Below are 18,661 nucleotides of genomic sequence, written 5' to 3'. Positions count from 1 at the left end.
CCTCATCAAAAAATATGGAGATGTGCAATGTTACAGCATTGTAAAAGATCTCATGTCTGAACACATTCCACTTGTTTCTTGTCTTGGAAGAGAAATTGGCAAAACATGCACATGGTGGTATATCATTTAAAATGAAAAACGCTGACTACATGATGTCCTTTCATCAACCTGTTATACATCACAGTGTGTGAATTAGAAAAGCACAAGTGTGCGCAGGCGCTGCCCAGTATTCAGCATCCAGATGACTGGATAGGCCAAGGATGATATTCTCCTTTGCTGTGTATTTATTGTCCATCATGTAGCAGGTTTTTTTTTGCCATTATTCTCACTGTTCTGCTTTGTTATTGGAAAGTTAGCTGCTCCTAATGAATGTGTCTTTCTATCTGATCAAGTAATGTTATCATTGCAGGTGTTAATTGACTTGTGTTAACAACTGCCTCAGGCCTTTTGAATCAAAACGAATGTTCCTTAATTGATTCTCAAACTCAGCATTTGCTTTCTGACATTTGGAACAAACAATAGGTTTTAGTCAAAACTGAATGTTCACCTTTGCTTGACAAGCAAAAAACTTAAAGTCATTGCAACACTACTTGTCATTTTTGTATGTTGTGCTAAAATGGTGGACATTGGTAAAAATACAGGTATCGTAGATATCTATGATTATTACTAAATAAGACGCAGAGTACTTGCGCTACAAGTTAAGCAATTTTACCACACATAGGGCTAAAAACATGCAGAACTTTACCATTGGGAACAGAAACCAAACAAAGCCATCATTGTTAAGAGGCTTCCTACTGCAAACAGAGCTTAACCAACCACCTGTGTCCACTGCGCAGCACTTTTTTTGGTTAGCAGTACTAAACAGATGCTTTTTGGAAAAGCTGTTGTTGTTGCTAAGCAACTACTGAAACCCCCCATCCGAGGCATGACACTCTCTTGCTAAAAGAATTATTTTCAAGTAATACAGTTTGTCCTTTCAATTTCAAACAAGAAAAATACACTGCTGTGAAGACTGGCGCCTGCTGGACCTGTGGCCTTTCATACGGTTAAGGTATACAGCAGTGGTTGCTAATTATTTCAGTGATTTGTGTTAGTTTACTGTCTACAAAATTTCAGTGCATTAAATTATTCATATTGCTACCACAGTGTAGCTGCTCCGTTGAACTTTGTCTTGTTTTGTCTAATGCAAATAGAGATAAAGATACTGACTGCATTGAGAGAGAGTGGTCCATAGTGTGCAAAGCTGCTGCTTAATCAACAAAACATTTTTAGAAATCCACACAAACTACCCACACTAATGACTGCTGGATTGGGTTATTTTTGAGAGCCACAAAGACATCAGTTTATCATTGGCCTTGCTCTTGAGTGACAGAGCAACAGACTGCTTTAAAGTCATGAATTAACCTCTCTTGCCTTCAGTTTTTATTTGGTAGTAATGAAACTGATTGGTTATTGAGTGTCATGGTTCTCATGTTTCTCAGCATACAAACGCACATGCATGTCTTCTTCATCAATTTGCAGAGTGGCTTGATGTGTTGGAATTGCAACCTTATAAAGTGTAGTGAGTTTTTAAAAAACATAAAATTAGCCACCATAAAATGACACATTACTACTGAGCAACATAAGGTATGACAAATGGCAAACAAGGTTAAAGATGATTTACTTCTTTTGCTTAATTCACTCCAAATATATTCAAAAGGTAAGGCAGGGTCATAGCAGCATTTTTTGCATATCTTAGTCCAGTTACTACAAATCAAGCTTACTTTACATTGCTGCGGAACATTTTTTCAAAGCTTGCTTTACAGTTTTGAATAGTTTTTTACAACCTCACGGTCAATTCATTACACTATAAAAGTAAAACATATGCAGAGACTTCACGTTTGTGTTTCTGTTGGGGAATCCATGGTGATCATCATGTCTGCTTTTTGACTGCAAGTTGCACTGCATTAAAATGAAAAAAAAAAAAAACAACGTCACTGATAACATTAAAAGCGGCTACAATTGCAGTGATAGTTTACCTGTCACAATTCATTCTCACACCATATGGAAATGACCTGAAATTAAAGGCTGTAGAAAAACAGGTAAAAAAAAAAAGTACAGTACAGAACTATACCATGTCAGAAAGGGTCGGCTGCAAAGGGAAGTCTAAATAATTTGCAGTAAAGGAACAAAAACAAGCAAAATCACTGGTATGGCCACCAGCACACATCTGTCTCATGATCTAGACACAAGAGCACACATAACGAATTTCTATATTTAAACAATAGGTTATGTCTATGAACATTACAGTGAAATGGTAAGGCTGTCTTGTTACTATAGTTACAAAGACATGGTTCTAAGAAAACCTTAATAAATGATCCCTTGCATACTTTGCTTTGATTGCAGTGTTATTGTGCAGAATGCACTGAAAGTACTTCCTACATGTCGTGCACAAGCTGTATAAAAACTAAGAAAGTAAACTTAAAAATCCTGGAGGCTCAGTTATTACTACACATTTATTCTGGAGGCAGAAGCCCAGGTATTGAGTCAGATAGTACATTTATAGAGGTTTAACTGGAGAAAGAGAAAAAAAAAAAAAACGTTGACATCTTTAGTGTCATCTAAAGGAGCAACATCTCAGATTGTTTCAACATCAAATGTCCCTTTACTCAGCTAGACAAAGGTGCCGCCAGGTTGCAGTGTTATCTCAAGTCTTAAGACTTAACAAGCATCCACAGATGAGAAATATCATCCCTCTGTATAGATGCAGGAGACCTGGCTTGTGCAGTGGTCCACCACACTGAAGAAATCCCCTCCATGCAGTCTTTGATTAGAAGTTACAGCTTGTGCTTGGCTGTGGGCATCAAGTCCTGCAGATGCACACACACACACACACACACAGAAATACAGAAATACAGAAATACAGATGCATGTATGCACAGGGTGAGTTGTGAAATCCAATGCTAATGAAGTTCTCACACTAAATCTGTTTTGTTTATACTGTATCTACATTACCTGGAATGCAGGAGAGAGCCGTTTGTAAAGTGGCCACCCCATTGGGATTATTGACTGCTGGAGTGAGGCTGTCACCAAAGGCATCATCTTGCATCAGGTGACTCGAGCTGGTGTGTGCTGTGATCCCACCATATTGTGGAGGAGAATATAGGATCTTCATCTGAACCGAGGGCTCTACAGGGTAAATCCGAAAGCCTCAGTCTTTTGTCCTTACTGTACAGAACAACTCAAAAAAGTCTTCAGCTTTCCCCCCATAAATTATACATTGTAATAGAAAAGCAGCAATAAGCCTAAATGAAACAAATGCATGTGTATTTCAGTCTTTTTAAACCCCATGTTTATCTCAGCAATTAAAAATTATGTTTTCGAACATCTCGTCAACATCGGTGTTGATGTTGGCTGTCGACTCCAAGGGGAAAAGAGGTGATGTCTATTTAAAGGTACACGGAGTGGAGCCGTTTGATTGCCAGACCAGAAAAATCACCAGCCTCTTGCTTCACATCATAAAGATATACTGCACCATAAATGTCATGTGAGAAAATCTGTTCAGATGTCAAACCTGCTAATAGGCTGATGTCAAACACACACTGTATACCTGGATTGTGACCTGCTAGATCGGGAGGCTGGCTGGGGTGCTTCAGATCTCGATTGTTCTGCGAGGATGTCCCATTGGGAGGATGAGGGAGGCAGGTGGAAGAGCAAGGCCCACCCTGGTCCCCGGGGAAGAGCTGGTGAGGGGAAGGATCAACAAACCTGAAATATTTCAGACTGAATTAAATACTCTGCTTGTGGAATTTAGAGAAAGAACAATATGTGTTTTTATTATTACAAAAACAAATTATTAAGATTCTTCTTCTTATTATTATTATCATTATCCTCTACAGAATTAATATCTAAAACAAGAGTCATAAAATTAAGAACGTAGAGAATTTTGTTTGGAGAAATGACTCATGGTTCATTGTCATGGGTCTTTCGAGGCTGAAATATTAACCTGTAAGGTGTATTTGATAATTAAAAAAGATTTCTAAACATGTATCATAAAAAAAAATACTACTCACTCAAGGAAACAAGGATTACTGTACATCAAAGGGCAGTATTTTTGCAGAATAGTACTGAAATGCAATGAATTCTACAGGTATGTTGTGTGTGACTGTGTGGTATTTTCACATTATACAGTTTGTATAAAGCTGTATGTAAAGATATCCCCTTATGGAAAAGCATCACAATTAAAGAGTATAAACCCACCTACCATAGATGTCAAAGAAATCAAAAGCATCCAAGATCACAAACATCTCCTCTAACCATCCTTAAATTTGATTTTTTTTAAACTTCAGCAAGCATTATACTTAACAAATAATTGTATTTGTCCAATTCCTTATTTCCCCAAGTTCTACACAAAGGCATAATAACCAGTTAGCCTGCAAATAAAGCATTAATTAAGCCAACGAAATGAGTTTCACACATTCTGTAAAAAACTGACATTGATTGAGATAAAACTGTCATAATCTCATCCTTAGGCAATCTTTAATTAGCTTGGGTGATGCAGATTAGATGGACAACATGGCACACATTTGAAAAAAACACTTCACTACACTACACTACACCTCAGCTCACACTTACGCATCTTTGCTTCATCCATGTAACGAGGGAAGAATTACTGCTTTCATGGGTTCATCTGCCTCACTTCCTTAGCATGGTGGCTTCGCTGATTTAAGCCTTAATTTTCTGCACAGCGTAACTCAACAACAATCGAAAACAGTGCACTCTTTGTAGGATGCTTTTGAAAACAAAATTTAAAAGTACATGTACGGTGTTGCTATTTGCAATAACATATATACTTTCTGCAGGATACTAAGAAAAATGCATCATCTCAGGTGTTTCAGTTATCCTGCACATGATCACAAGATTGATATCCGTGGCCACAATAGTGCAAGTCTATGTCTCAGAACTGCAAACTCTAGTAGTGAAAAAGGCGACGAAACACAAAATATACTTACCAAGTACCAAACAACCAAGTACCAATAATAAGAGCACTCATTATGCAGAATGGCCCATTTGACAATAATACATTAGGCTGTCAGATAAATGTAGTGGTGTAAAAAGTACAACATTTATCTCTGAGATGTAGTGAAGTCGAGTAAAGTACAATTACCTCAAATTTCCTAGTGCAGAACTTGATTACATTTACTTGGTTACCTTCCACCACTAGTAACTGATGAACACACACACACACACACACACACACACACACACACGCACACTATGCACGCATTAAAAGTTTTCATCTAGCAGAGCTCCAAGAAATCACATAGAGCACACATTAGTTATGGGGATGTGATCAATGATAGATGAAGAGTTAAGAATCCTTGGCTTAAGACCAAAACTTATGTTCTGAATGTCTCCCTGAAGTCATACTAGTGCGTATATACAGAATAATATTGTACATTTTATTGGGGTGGTATGATGGTGCGGTGGGTAGCACTGTTGCCTCACAGTGGTAACGTTCAAGGTTTAAACCCACCGGCTGCCGGCTGTCTCTCTGTGAAGTTTGGATGTTCTCACCGTGTTTGTTTGGGTTCTCTAATTAAAATTAAATCAAATGTGGATCAGTGATACAACCCATGTCAACTTTAAATTCATTAGGTGACTGCTTGTATTTATTTATTTATTTATTGTTGAGGATACAATTAATTATTTTCAAAAGATAGGTCGTGTTATTTGTTTGTTAAGTTAATTCTAAATTGTTGTAATGTTTTTTTTCTTTTACTCCTCTGATAATGTTGTTCAATTTATTTCTATATTTTTTTTTTAATTTGGGCAAGTTTAAAGTGAGTGGGACTGAGAAGATATTTGTTGTATGGTCTATACATGGTATTCAGGGATTTCATAATGGTTCAAACTATCCACGCTTTGGTCAGTTTATGATGAGGTTTTAGAGAAACCAGTCCAAGTAGAAAATATAGACCACAGGGCTGGGAGATACATTCTGAAAAAAGTAAAATCCTTTTGTAGGTCTGCAGACTTCGTGATGTCTGTTCATGGACACTCACTGATCACTAATCTGGACTTCACTATATTTGCCTCATTAAAGGTTCTCTCATCTGGCTTTTCAATGTCATGTCTTTCCTTATATGCCAGGTTAGGGTTAAGATATAAGAAGACATCCCCACCTATTTGGTCTTCTATGCATCTATATGCATGCTTATAGTTGTTAAATTCTTCGAACATCGATATGAATAAGGGAAAAAAAATCACTCTTAATTGTGTGGAGGTCAACAGAGGATTTAAATTCATTCTGACTAGTAGTCAGATAATACAAAACAGACTCTATTAGAGACTCAGTTGAGCAAAACAGTTTGTGTCACACACAAACACACAAACACAAACACACACACACACACACACACACACACACACACACGCACCTATGTAACCCTAGAGTAAGTCACCTTGAGTTTTACACCTCTGTTGCTCATTTTTACAACATTAAGAAAATCTAGGACATAACTTTTAGATTCATATAACTCATTGTTAAATACAGAGGATTAACCTAGTAAATCTAAATACTGTTCAGTGGCCAAGGCAGCTGACACCCCTGCTGTTAAGTTTGGCCAGGAGACCCATTTCCATGTCCACTTGCCAATAACAAGAATATTGAAGGAGCCAGAGTTTGCTAACAATATGCAAGGACTGAAAGGGAACCGAAAGGAATCTCAGAAAAGTGTACAGAAAATGGCAACAAGGATTTTACAATCGATTTAACATCTAAAAAAAAGTAATTACAGCTTCTCTCTTCTCTCACTGGAACTTAAATGGTATTTTTTTCAGATTTTATGATTCACTTATTGAATTCCTTAGCTGCTCTTGTTGGTGGCTATAGCATCCATTAATACCAGCGCTCAAGACCAATGAGGCAAGGCAAGGCCCGCTTTCACAGGCCAATTGTCTTCCCAGAATCCTGCAGTGAATGCTTTGGCCAACTGCTGATATGAGAACAATCACAGCCAGTGAGGAGCCACGAGCATCTGGCTGCTCAGAGCCACACAAATACTTTATCACATCCTTTGAAGTCTATAGATGAAGGGATGCTTTCCTATGGGTTGACCAAGGAAATGTGTTGCTGGCCATCCCCAACCTGTAAAGCCTCTTCCCAGTGCTCTTGCCAGAGCACCCCCCCACACACACACACACCAAAAAGCAAAAAAAAAAAAAAAAAACACAACCCTTCACTCTCTTTTTTTTAATCGGGGTACAAAATAGTGCTTTCTTTTAAACTGATTATTCTAATTATGGGCTTATAGGCTTGAAGTCATGACAACCAATGACAATGTTTAAGTTGATTGTTTCAGATCATCAAAGGGGAGAAAAAAAAGATTTGTCAAGCATTTCAATTCAACTGTGCCAATGGGAATGCAAAATGAGAAGAAAATAGCAGTTGGCTTGCTGAGTAAAGCTAACTAGCATGGCTACAGCGAATAGCATAATCATATTTAACCTGATTAACAGATGAACATGAAAAGGATTCAGCTTTTTTGCTTGTGAACGCTCGCTAACACAGTATGCATTCATCAACTTTTCTCAAAAATATTGTTGGAATTCCTGTCACATTATGCATATATACATAATTTAAAAAGTAGTTAGAGAGCTGAATTATTTATTTGAGGGATTTTATACCTTTTATTCCATATTATTACAGATATATAACTGTCAGACTAAACACAATAACAGATAAATCCTCAGTACCTGTAGCTGTCTTGTAAGGAGCCCAACAGAGCCAGGTGAGGATTGCTTGAGGAGTCTTGTCCTGGAGCAGCTGAGGAACAGGGATGACAGACACTTCAGGGCTGTCCACCACAGCCTAAATCTAACGGATAAACCTATTATGTGCACATGGTTGCAGGGAGATATTTTAAAATATCTAGTTTAGAAATCTAGCATTTTAATGCACAGAGCCAGGATTTATACATACCGGAGTATGACTCATGGGATGCACATGGGGAAGAGTTCAAGTTGTTGTCTATCCTTGCCAGAGGAGAAAGGCTTGGTTGGAGAGGGTGGATGGTTAAACACTCTGTCAGCGTGTCCTTGGTCACACCAGCAGTGGATTTCATCTAGAGAAATGGCATACGGAATGTAAACACAAACAGTGGCGAACAGTACAAACAGTAATGAGAATTTTCCTTTAATTATTGTATTATAATACTAGCAGCGGTAGCACTGTGATCATTTCAGCTACAATATCTTACTCATTATTTTTTTAACTAATTCATCAGAAGTGTTTTGTGCGGTGTTCCTTTGTTGCTGTGACCTGTATATTTTTGTTATGTCGATGTTTTTTTGATAAGATTATCATGATGCCTCTGGCAGGTCACCTGGAGCTCTTCTTGTTTGTAAATGTTAACAAAACTTCATTAAGAGACCTAAGCATGGACACTTAAAGGCCTTTTTTTTTCATATTAGCTGTGGCATTTAATCTGTAAAATCAATTCAGGTTAATCTGGAAACCTACATGAGGTCTCTTTGATGGAAATCTGGATGGAAAATCATATAATCTATAATTTAATTCCAAATTGCAATTATTCATATGGGGAACTCACATTTCTTGTTCATTTGGCTTTAATTTAAAGGTGTGATCGTTAAGTGGTTACATGTCATAATAAGAAGTCCCACAGTTCTTATGTGAGATTACTGGGGGCAGGAAACGCCCTTTGAGCAGCTAACTCTGTTCTGCCTTGACGAGAACTTGATGTCTTCTTTATAAATCACTGGAATGGTGAACTCTACCAATTATTATACAAACAAAGAGGGAAATAATTAATCAGTGTAAATACATTTGATGGCTATTGCAGAACAATTGCCAGCCGTTAATAGAGTCAAACACTGGATATAATATCATGAAAGGATTAGAGTTTTAATGCCTGTTTGGTCCTGGCAGAATAATGAAAGGAAACATCTAATGGGTGTTAATGAAGATTGTTATACAGTTGGGATTTTGCAGGGATCTTGATAAGAAACAAATATAACATGCACTCCATCTTGAGAATTATCACTCTAATCACAATTACATTAAACATTTATTGGAGTTTTAGTTGTGCACGTGGGAGTCTTTGTAAAATGTCACTTTTTTTTAGTAACTACCCACCATCTATGTCTGTATCTATGGTGACTTCGCTCTCAGCAAGAGCTCAAGAGCCTAAATCTCGCATGCAAAAATCTTAACCGAAACATTGCAGTGCCATAATCTGAAACTTTGTAATGTAGTCGACCTCGGTGGAAAATAACATAATTGTGTGTATTTTTGCATGACCCAGCCCTGTCAGTGTACATGTCAAGTGGACGTCTAAACTACCAAGCCACATTGCTGGATATTTTCATCTGACTGCATGCACACCTAGATGTAAGTTAATGAAAGTTAAAGGAAATGACATTTCTCTGAACAGTCAAGTTGCAGGGCTTACCACAGCCGAATGGAGTGCACATCGCAGAGAGTATATACTCACTGCTGTGAGTTAATTATGATAAATGAAAGCAAAATGAAGTGACACATGTGAAATGTGCTAATGTAGCTTGTCTTTGTTCGTGGTTCTAACGTTGAGGAAAGGATGCTGTCTACTTTATATCATCACTCATTTTGATTTGATCAAGGTAGAAAGTTCTTTATGAGTGCAGAAGCTAGAGGTAAGCATAATTCTTTTACAAATCCACCATATTTTGTCAGACAACAAACTCAGTGAACAGTTTACATGTTCACTGAGCTGTGCACTTGGTTTGTTAGTAGAATACATTCTCAAGAGCAATTGTGTTAGTTCTCTGAGAGAAAATTGGGAATTGTGCTACAGCATACACTGCAGTACGCACCTTCTTTCGTAACTGACGTTCTTTAGTAGAGTGGGATTTCACGTGTTTCCTCAAGGAGCTGGGATCAGTGTAACGCTTTGCACAGCCAGGCACCTGGCACATGTATGGCTTCTGTACAACCACAGACATATGAACACTTGTCTGAGTCCACAATGAGGCAAATACACACAGTTTCAATGGTTGCAACAGAGGCTGCCACTCACCGTTTCCAAGTGTGTACGCTGGTGTTTAGCTCTGTCACTGGAGTTGCTGAAGGCCTTGTGACATCCTGGGTGCTGACACAGATAGGGTTTCTCCCCTGTGTGGCTACGAAGGTGGATCTTCAGATTTTCCAGCCGAGAGAAAGCCTTCTGGCAGCCGTCGAACTGTAACACAGCATAAACACAGAAAAAGTAGCCCAAGCAGTCTGTTGCCACTAGGTTGCCAGAGATTAACAGTCTTTCTGCCACATGCATTTAAAACCTGGCCTGGGGGGTCATTGATTTTCTTCCTTTACTTTTCTGTTCTTTATGTTTTTGGCTGTTGACTCCATCCAGTGCAATATTCAGTATAAGCTCTACAAGTATCTCTGACCTAATGTTGCACATATACAGTACCTGGAGCTATGAGCTTGTGAGCTGGAAGTCACTGCAGACAAAGGCCTGCTGACTTCAGTGCGTAGGAGGGAGTAGAAGAGGAAATAGAGAAAGCCTTTTGAATAGAAAAATTACTGTCATTTAGTCTCCAGTGACACTGAGGTAAGTCCTAACTACTCACTGCTACAGTAGCGTGAATGGATCTTCACCAAATTTACAGAGGCACAAAAGTAGTAGGAATAACTGCTCAACCTATTTACTTTTTCTTATGTAGCCCTGTTACAAAATAATCATTTGTTTCAAAGTGTTATTGGGATCTTAAAATGGTTTACACTGATAGAACCATGAGGCTTTGTGCTTTCAAGCAATGTACACTTTGTCCACTGTATACACCTGCATTCAGACTGCTGTTTGTTAAGGGATTTTTATGGCAACCAACTGGCAAATTTCTTTTTAAACCTCCAAAGAATTTGAAAGAACATTTTCCCCTCTTCCATTGTTATATAGGCCACATTTTTATACTTCACACAAATATCATACTCCGAGTAATACATTTGTGGTGGTTTTGTGTCTCACCAGCAGGGGTCAGTGTTTCTACACACATCACATATCACATATTGTCATTTGTGTTTTGAATCCTTCATTTTGCATCACCTTGACAGTGGTTGGTAGCTATTAGTTACAAAAAAGTGAGTCCAATCTAGTCTAGTCCCTTTTGATTTTTATATTATATATATATATATTTATATATATATTTATATCAGCTTCAAGAAAAAAACTCTTTTTGCAATAATATGTGACCAACATGACTTCATTGCTAAAATATGTGAATCATCAAAGCTTTCTTTTGTAAGGTCAACACTTCACTTTCTCTCTTCCTGTTCACAGGGGGGCTGGAATGTACTTTCTAAGCTTTATGGGGAAAACACACAGACCATGTCCAATTTTGTTATTTTTCCTCTAAAACCAGATTCCTCACATACTGATACATTTCAGTCATCACTGCCAAAACCAAATTAAAATGCTTTTCCTCTTCCCATTAAATGTTCACTAATAAGCATTCCACATAGAAACACCTGCCTTTCTCTCCCACTACGACGCAGCCATTTCCTGACATCTCTCAAAAACTATAACAAGCTCAGTTTTAGCAAAACTTTGCTTGCAGTAAAGCAACTGTTACAGTTCGGTATTAATATTTTGAAATATTTTAATTCGATTGTGGTTGGATTCTGGAAATTTTATAAAAGCACAGGGTTTAGTTTTACCCACACTGAAGTGAAAAGAATGTTTTACAATTTTGTCAAAGCAAACAGACTAAATAAGAAACTATACAGAAGTCCAGTTTAAGTAGAGCAGCACAAAATTCTGCTTTTACAGTAAACAATCTTTCATTTGATGCATTTGCAAAGTGGACCAATCCTAAATATAGTTAATAGAAAACAGAAAATAGAGTCCCACGAGAAAAACAGCACAGACAGAGATAAATAGTCTCTCAGAACCAAAGTGGACAGACAAGTGAGAACCAGCATAAAGCTAAAATTCTGCCAGGACTTCAGGACTAGCCAGCGGTGGGTAACTGTGTAACTCTCTCTCTCTGTCTCATGAAGCTCTCATAAAGCATTGAGGGCTTTTTAGTTTGTCGCGAGGGACATTTGGGCTGAAAAGAAAGCAGCATGGTTCCTCAGTGTAGATCAGTGTTACAGCCAGCTTCTGACAGGTCCTGGCAGGTACTCATGCCCTGGCTGAACAATGACAGCTGCAGGCTGTGCCAGCAGAGTCTGTCCAGTGCCCAGTCTTACTCTGAGGTCAATTCACTCTGGACTCCACTCCACCAGTGATATTTCAGCCCTCTTTACTCTTTTTTGTTTCACCTGTTTCCTTATACTGTATATTTTTAGCTTTCCAGTCCCTATTTCCATTGACTAAATTCATTTCAATTCATTTTAGAGGACATTGTGTGAGACTTTTCATAAAACTAATGAGGGATTTTTATGATTAAACACCAAAATTATCTTTGGACAAGAATCCCTCATTTTTATCAGCAACTCTCTTTTCTTTTGTTTGTTATTTTTTTACTACTTTAGAACAATGACAAAAGCTGTAATGTCAAAATGTATTCCAGTGCCTGGAATACATTTTCTATCATTTACTAGTGCAAACCAAGTTAGTTCCCTCCAAACAGTTGTAAGTGTGGTGCCAAAAAATTTGTCAGACATGCCTTCAGTGGCTTGAATTACAAGCTGTTCATGTCAGGAAATCTGGATGATTAGCAAACAACTAAGGGACTTCAATTTCACTCTATGCAAATGCACTGAATGATCAGAATGAATAATGCACACTGAAAGAAAGTAGATGAAGTAAACTTTGCCCGATAAGTGATGCTCACTGGTGCTAATTATTATTTTACTAAACATTATAGCATCATTATAATAGAAATTAACTGTTTGTTTCCATATTGGTGTGGTAAGAAACATGGCAGCCGCAGTGTACAATCTTATAAACCCAAAGAGTGACCAGCAATTAGCTAAACAGTAATAGCAGAGAATGTTATTAAAAATCATGACTCACAATGACTGTTGAAATTTCTTGTTTGAGTCTTAAACTGTGCTTTTAAATCCTCATATGTTTAAATCACAGTGACAGAAGCAAATAGGCTGGTGAGTCAAAGATACGCTAACAAACTGTTAATTCATCATTAAACAGATTGTGAGATGACAGATACAAGCCTGGACTTGCCCTATACATTCACTGTGTAACAAGAGCTACCTCATTGTTCTCCTTCATGCTCACGCTTGATTTATCACGCGTCAGTTTGTTCAGCTGCCAATCAAGAAAAAAGAAAAGCTGGGTGCTACATCTTGGACTTTTCCGTAGGCTTTCAGGAGAAGTTAGCTTTCTATAAATATTAAAGTACGTTTAACTATTCTAAATGCTCTGTGAGATTGGTTTTCACTAAAATATCCTTCGTTTAAGCACAACTTGTCACTCTCAGAGGGAGTAGAAGTCATCTCGCTTAGGTCTATGAAAATGTGCATGTAAATTAGAAAAAATACCTGCACTCAACATAATGTTCAAACTTGACCTGAAGAAAAACCCCACATAATCAAAATGTCTAATTAAAACACAGGAATGCTGTCTTTTCTCTCAGTATTTGGCTGTGTTATAGTGCCACTTTGAATAAATTCTTTTTTGCCAATGGGTTGTGACCATGAATATTTTCTTCATTATTTAATGATTACATGGAGCACAGACCTATCCAACAATTGCAGCCCCATGGCAACAGAGCAGGCTTAAACTAATAAGTGAGTATTTTAGTACAAAAGGTCGACTGCAGGTATGCACACCGTTAATAATTGACTTGTTGAAAGCAGTGACATGAAGCATGTTTAGCCAGTGGATTTTCAATTACTCATCTAAGTCTCAAGCACTTTCCCAGGAGGGGGTGAGAAAACGACAAAGGAGGGAGTCAACAGTGGTGTACAATCCATGCATAATTTTAGCTATGCTAGTGGCATGGCTCTATGACTTTTGACATTTTTGCCTTTCAGTGAATTAAATCAACTGCTACTGTATAGATTGCGTTGAATTTGGTGACAACATGACTTTCCATTTAACGCCACCATACAAATTATTAATGGCCAGTGCTTTGATTTATAACCAAATACCTGATAATGATATTGCATCAACCTCAGCTGTAGCATTAGACCTGTTAACATCTGCACATTGGCGTCGCCATTGTACGGCTGGTAACGGATTGTGCCTCAGCAGTAGTTGTAGACTCTTAGACGTATTTTTATATATTCAAGACGCACATTACATTCAAAGCAAAAACCCAAACTAAGAGGCATCATTGAATTTCAACACATTTGAAAGAACTAGATCATCCATCTTGGACAAACAAACGTGCTAGTCCATCAATAATCAGGCCTGTGGATAAATGCCAACTCTTTGGCCACAGATGCAGACCTGTAGAGAGCCAGACCACGGGGCATCACCTTCCCAGAACGACGGCCAAGTTTGTCAGACGGTGGCCTGGCAAATCCCCTACTGCTGACAGGCCCAGAAGCTACTAGAAAGCCATGGTGCCATGCCAGATCTGAAGAGTTAGGCATCCTTTGTGCTGATTTAATAACTACATAATTGAGTTAACTCCCATGTCAATAATCACAGAGCTCCGCTAATTACCCCATGGCTAAAGTTAAGAGGAGAGAGAGGCCATATTTTTGATCTAAACCTTGGCCATACACACAGAGCACATGAAGGCAGTTTCCTTAAAAAGGCCTTTTTTCTGCAGCCTGAGGCTTGAAAGCCTTCAACTAGATACTGTGGCTTTGAATGGAGCACTAAACATTGAACTTGGTGAGCCCCTGACATTCATCATGTTCCTGCTGTAACTGCATTAACTCAGCCTTCTCGCATATGAGCGCTATCCGTGTATTGTTAGGAATAGAGCTAACATAGAGACACTTCTTTTTGAGAGGAAGAGAAATGAAGTATGAAACGGAAGACTTCAGTTGCATGAGAAGAGAATCTGCATGGTGTACCGTGCACTTGTTGGGTTTCTCTCCTGAATGGACCCTCATGTGGATAAGAAGCTTGTATCGGGCATTAAAGGGTTTGAAGTTGCGTGGACAGCCCACCCAGTAGCATGTGAAGTCCTCAGCCTTCCGCTGGTCCACATGTAGCTTTTCTATGTGCCTTACCAGCTCCTCCTTTTGCTCATAGACTGCACTGCAGTTCAACCACCTGCAGCAGTGGGCCCCATAGTCCTCCAGCTCTCCTTCTTCTTCCTCCAGCATTGGTATCTGTGGTAAAAAGCTCACCCCATGCCTGGGAGGAACCATGGGAGCCTGTGCGAGTGGGTCCTGAGAGGGGTTCCTTATTTTGCAGTGACGTCTTGTGAGATGGATGTGCTGGTGTGAGTGGTAAGGTGGTGGAGGTCCCTGTGTGCTAGCAGCTTCTTGGGCAGTAGCAGTAGTTAACAAGGCTGGCTGTAACTGTGGATGGAGCAGCAGGTTGTTGGTGGTTTGGCTGCAGGTCTCTGAAGTATTCTCCAGTGCCCCTCCTTCAACTGGGAGACACTGCTGCTCCACCACCATGTTAGCCATCTGGCTCTCCAGACCGCCTCCCTCTTCAAGCATCTGCATACGGCTACACTCTGTATGTGGGGCCAGAGCCTGCGAAGAGCCTGGCACGCTGGAAGGATGGACCTGGGGGATGCAGCAGCCTCTCACACCCAGGAAGTGACCGTAACCTTCAGACTGGACAGGTGAAAGAGTGGGGTGGGAAGCTGGAGAGCTACGGGAACCATTGATATAAGCCACAAGTGAGGTAGGTGAGGTGCGTATGATGGAGTTAAAATCAATACCCATGACATCGGATAACGGTGACATGGAAAGAGCTCTCTTCTTAGCACGAGACTGTCTGGGGCTTCCGGTATCACCTGAAAAGAGGTACGAGGGCAGGGAGGCAGAGGTGCTAGTGCCACCTGATATGGTCGTGCCGGACATGGCCGTGCCAGGGGAAAGGCTGAGCTGCTCACCTCCCTCGCTGGCCTGGGTGGAGCACTGGACCAGTGGAGGAAGCACACGGTATCCATACGACCAGTCATGTCTGCCACTAAACACTGACTGTGTCTCAAACAGACTAAGGGTTGTGGAAGCCAGGGATTCTCTGGACAGTAAGGATCTGAAATAGATTATTGTTGTCCACTTTAGTATCACTCTGAAGGTTTACTCAGCTCATCATGACATACTGTTATTCATGACATTGCCCACCTGGCGTCAGTGTGAGGAATCTGCACACTATGTGGATGTGATGGAGGATGCGGTGCTGCAGGCCCAGCAGTATACCACTGGCCTGTGACAACAGTTATGGGGCTGCTGGCCACTGTCAGGTTAGTAGCAGCTGGCTGACCAAACACTTCCATAGTAGGCCCAACCACCGAAGAACCTGCTGGACACAAGGCCAAAATTCAATACACAGAACATCCATATGGGAAATACCTTATTAAATTTAATAGGTTATAGCAAATCAACTTTCATTCTACAAATCTCCACATATCAGCTGAGTGTTAACACAATATTACACAACTATCTGGAAAAGATTTAACTGCATCACATTTAGTCTGCTTTACCTACGTTTTTTTTTTTTACAGTAGATTGTGGAATTTCCCTCAGTAAACCTGAGCAGGTGAGAGACACTTTCTGCTCTGTTAAGCACTAATCAGCTTTTCACCTTCATCCACTTTTCCTCTGTTGGAAACTTAAGGTTTTATGCTTGGTTAATTATCAATAAATATGACCAAACACTCTAGCAAGAAGACAGCTAGATCGTGCAGAACTCAAGTAAAGTATAAAGAAATAAAGAAATAATGTAAATCAGTTGTGATCTTGGAGGAGTGGTGAATTTTTTTTTTTTTTTTTTACCTTTGAAGCTGTTAGAGAAACAGGGTCCTGTCTGTATGGTAGTTGCCACAGTCGTGGTAGGAGGATGATGAGCAGGCACCTGCTGGTGTGAAGCTCCAGTAGGCATGTTTAGATGTTTTCCATTGGTCAGCACCTGTCTGCGCAGGCACAGAGCTGGCAGGACAACATGGCTTCCACCCTGCTTCCCAGAAGCAAAGGAGTGGATGGCCCCTCGTTTGATTTTCTCCATCCCTGATGAAGGACTAAGATTAGCCAGTTGAGGGGAAGACGTGGGTACCTTGATGGGTTGGGTCTGTTTGTGTCCTTTGATCATGCTCAGTGATGGGGACACGCTGCAAGGAGATATCAGGAGCTGACAACCCTTTCCACTCATGGCTGGGGCAGATTCTTTAGAAGCTCTGAACCCATGAGGAAGATGACTCAAGGAGTTTGTGAAAATTGCTTTACACAGGATATGATAGTCCGCTACTCATACCTAGGAAAAGATTCAAAATTAATAACACATAAAACATTCATTCCCCAAATAAATTCTAAATTAAAATAAGGAAGTAAAACATTAAATGTAATATTAAACCAACAATCCACAGTCATTGTACTTTGGACTTAAAACCTGTTGAGAACCACTCAACAACAATTTAACTGTGCAGCTGTACTTAAACTAGATTATTTCAGGTCTACAAATACATTGATAAATAAATGTAAGCCAACACAGGCTAAAAGCTACTAACATAAGAAAATATACTTTATTAAAATATCAGCATGATGACTGAGAGTTAACATGTTCTGTGGTATCAGCATGATCATAAATGCACAGGTACCACTTGAAAAGTTAAGGCTACAAAAATAATCTTAATCTATATCTATATCTACATATATAACACAAATAATCCAGAAACAGATGCTGGTCGGTTTTTATCTATTCAAAGTTTTACCTACAAAGTGCTAAAATGTGTATCAACGTGACCTTTGTAGTCAAGTTTTTCAGCAGACTGCTTGTTGATGGCGCCTTCACTCACCTGTAGTTACTGCACCAACACTTTGTGTCTCCTTCAGTCCGTGGCAGTGATCTGGATGAACGAGGGGATCAAGCTGCCGTGTTTTCTCTAGGAGTTAGGGATGGGAGTGCTCTGAGCAGAGAAGGCAAGCCTCGGAGGAATCTCTCAGACTGATCCGCCTCACTCCTCTGTTTCCAGGACCTCCTTTTCTCACACCGATCACCTCCTCTCTGTCCTTGACACAGCCTTACGTGGACGACGTCATCTCATACCGAGTGGACCTCAGTTTATTTATTTTTTTTTGACTGACCGGACTCCACACTGAATTGCATATCGGTAGTATTTAAAAAAAACAAAAAAAACGGTGCATTTAAATTTTTTTGGAAAAAAAAACAACAAAAAAAACACTATGAGAGTTCATTAATATCAGGATTCAGGGTTCAAATGACATGTTGCAAATCTACACCTACAGGAATACAGGTGTCCTCAAAGTAGCTCAAGGCTAGAGGGGACGTGAATGCATCACAGTGGCCCAGCTTTAAGTAACCGTGATACATGTCCAGTGTTCTTTTATCTAACATATTGATATATTGCTCCTTTTGAAAGGAAGCAAAGTTGCTATCAAAATTATCAGGCCAATTTCAGCTCATGATATAGTTTACCGGGCCAAATAAGAAAACATATCAGGCATTCTTTCATTTCTCTTTTCTCACACCTCCTCAAACATGACATCTTGGTTTGACAAACTTTTATTTGTTAAACCTATTTATTATTTCCATTCTTCATGCAGCTGAGTATTCCCACAATACAT

The 18,661-nt window shown here is 39.4% G+C and overlaps 1 protein-coding gene across 3 annotated transcripts; it reads right to left on the bottom strand.

Moving 5' to 3' along the window:
* Positions 1–1,686: 1,686 nt before the first annotated feature.
* glis3 (GLIS family zinc finger 3) lies at positions 1,687–17,250 on the bottom strand. Of its 3 annotated transcripts, none has more exons than XM_070850509.1 (10): positions 16,856–17,250; positions 16,205–16,382; positions 14,972–16,115; positions 10,056–10,217; positions 9,853–9,963; positions 7,964–8,105; positions 7,738–7,807; positions 3,590–3,747; positions 2,995–3,168; positions 1,687–2,849 (listed from the first exon to the last, which is right to left on the bottom strand). In XM_070850509.1, the coding sequence occupies exons 1-10, from the start codon at positions 17,226–17,228 to the stop codon at positions 2,728–2,730; spliced, it is 2,634 nt and encodes an 877-aa protein (XP_070706610.1). In that variant the 5' UTR covers positions 17,229–17,250; the 3' UTR covers positions 1,687–2,727. The 3 variants fall into 3 exon arrangements, with proteins under 3 accessions (XP_070706610.1, XP_070706612.1, XP_070706613.1); XM_070850511.1 differs by having other exon boundaries at positions 16,205–16,379; XM_070850512.1 differs by lacking the exon at positions 1,687–2,849 and having other exon boundaries at positions 3,080–3,168; positions 3,590–3,722.
* Between the last annotated feature and the right edge of the window lie 1,411 nt (positions 17,251–18,661).

The sequence above is a fragment of the Pempheris klunzingeri genome, chromosome 19, assembly GCF_042242105.1.
Source record: "Pempheris klunzingeri isolate RE-2024b chromosome 19, fPemKlu1.hap1, whole genome shotgun sequence".
NCBI classification, from domain to species: domain Eukaryota; kingdom Metazoa; phylum Chordata; class Actinopteri; order Acropomatiformes; family Pempheridae; genus Pempheris; species Pempheris klunzingeri.
This window is presented reverse-complemented; position numbering and strand designations above follow the sequence as displayed.

Bases quoted from the DNA above. Each gene is read 5' to 3' on its own strand.
- glis3 (XM_070850509.1), bottom strand. From the start codon at position 17,228: ATGAGTGGAAAGGGTTGTCAGCTCCTGATATCTCCTTGCAGCGTGTCC. The intron at 8,106-9,852 runs GTGCGTACTGCA...CCATTTCTCTAG, and splicing joins AACGTCAGTTACGAAAGAAG to ATGAAATCCACTGCTGGTGT. The intron at 3,748-7,737 runs GTACTGAGGATT...GAAATATTTCAG, and splicing joins TCCTTACAAGACAGCTACAG to GTTTGTTGATCCTTCCCCTC.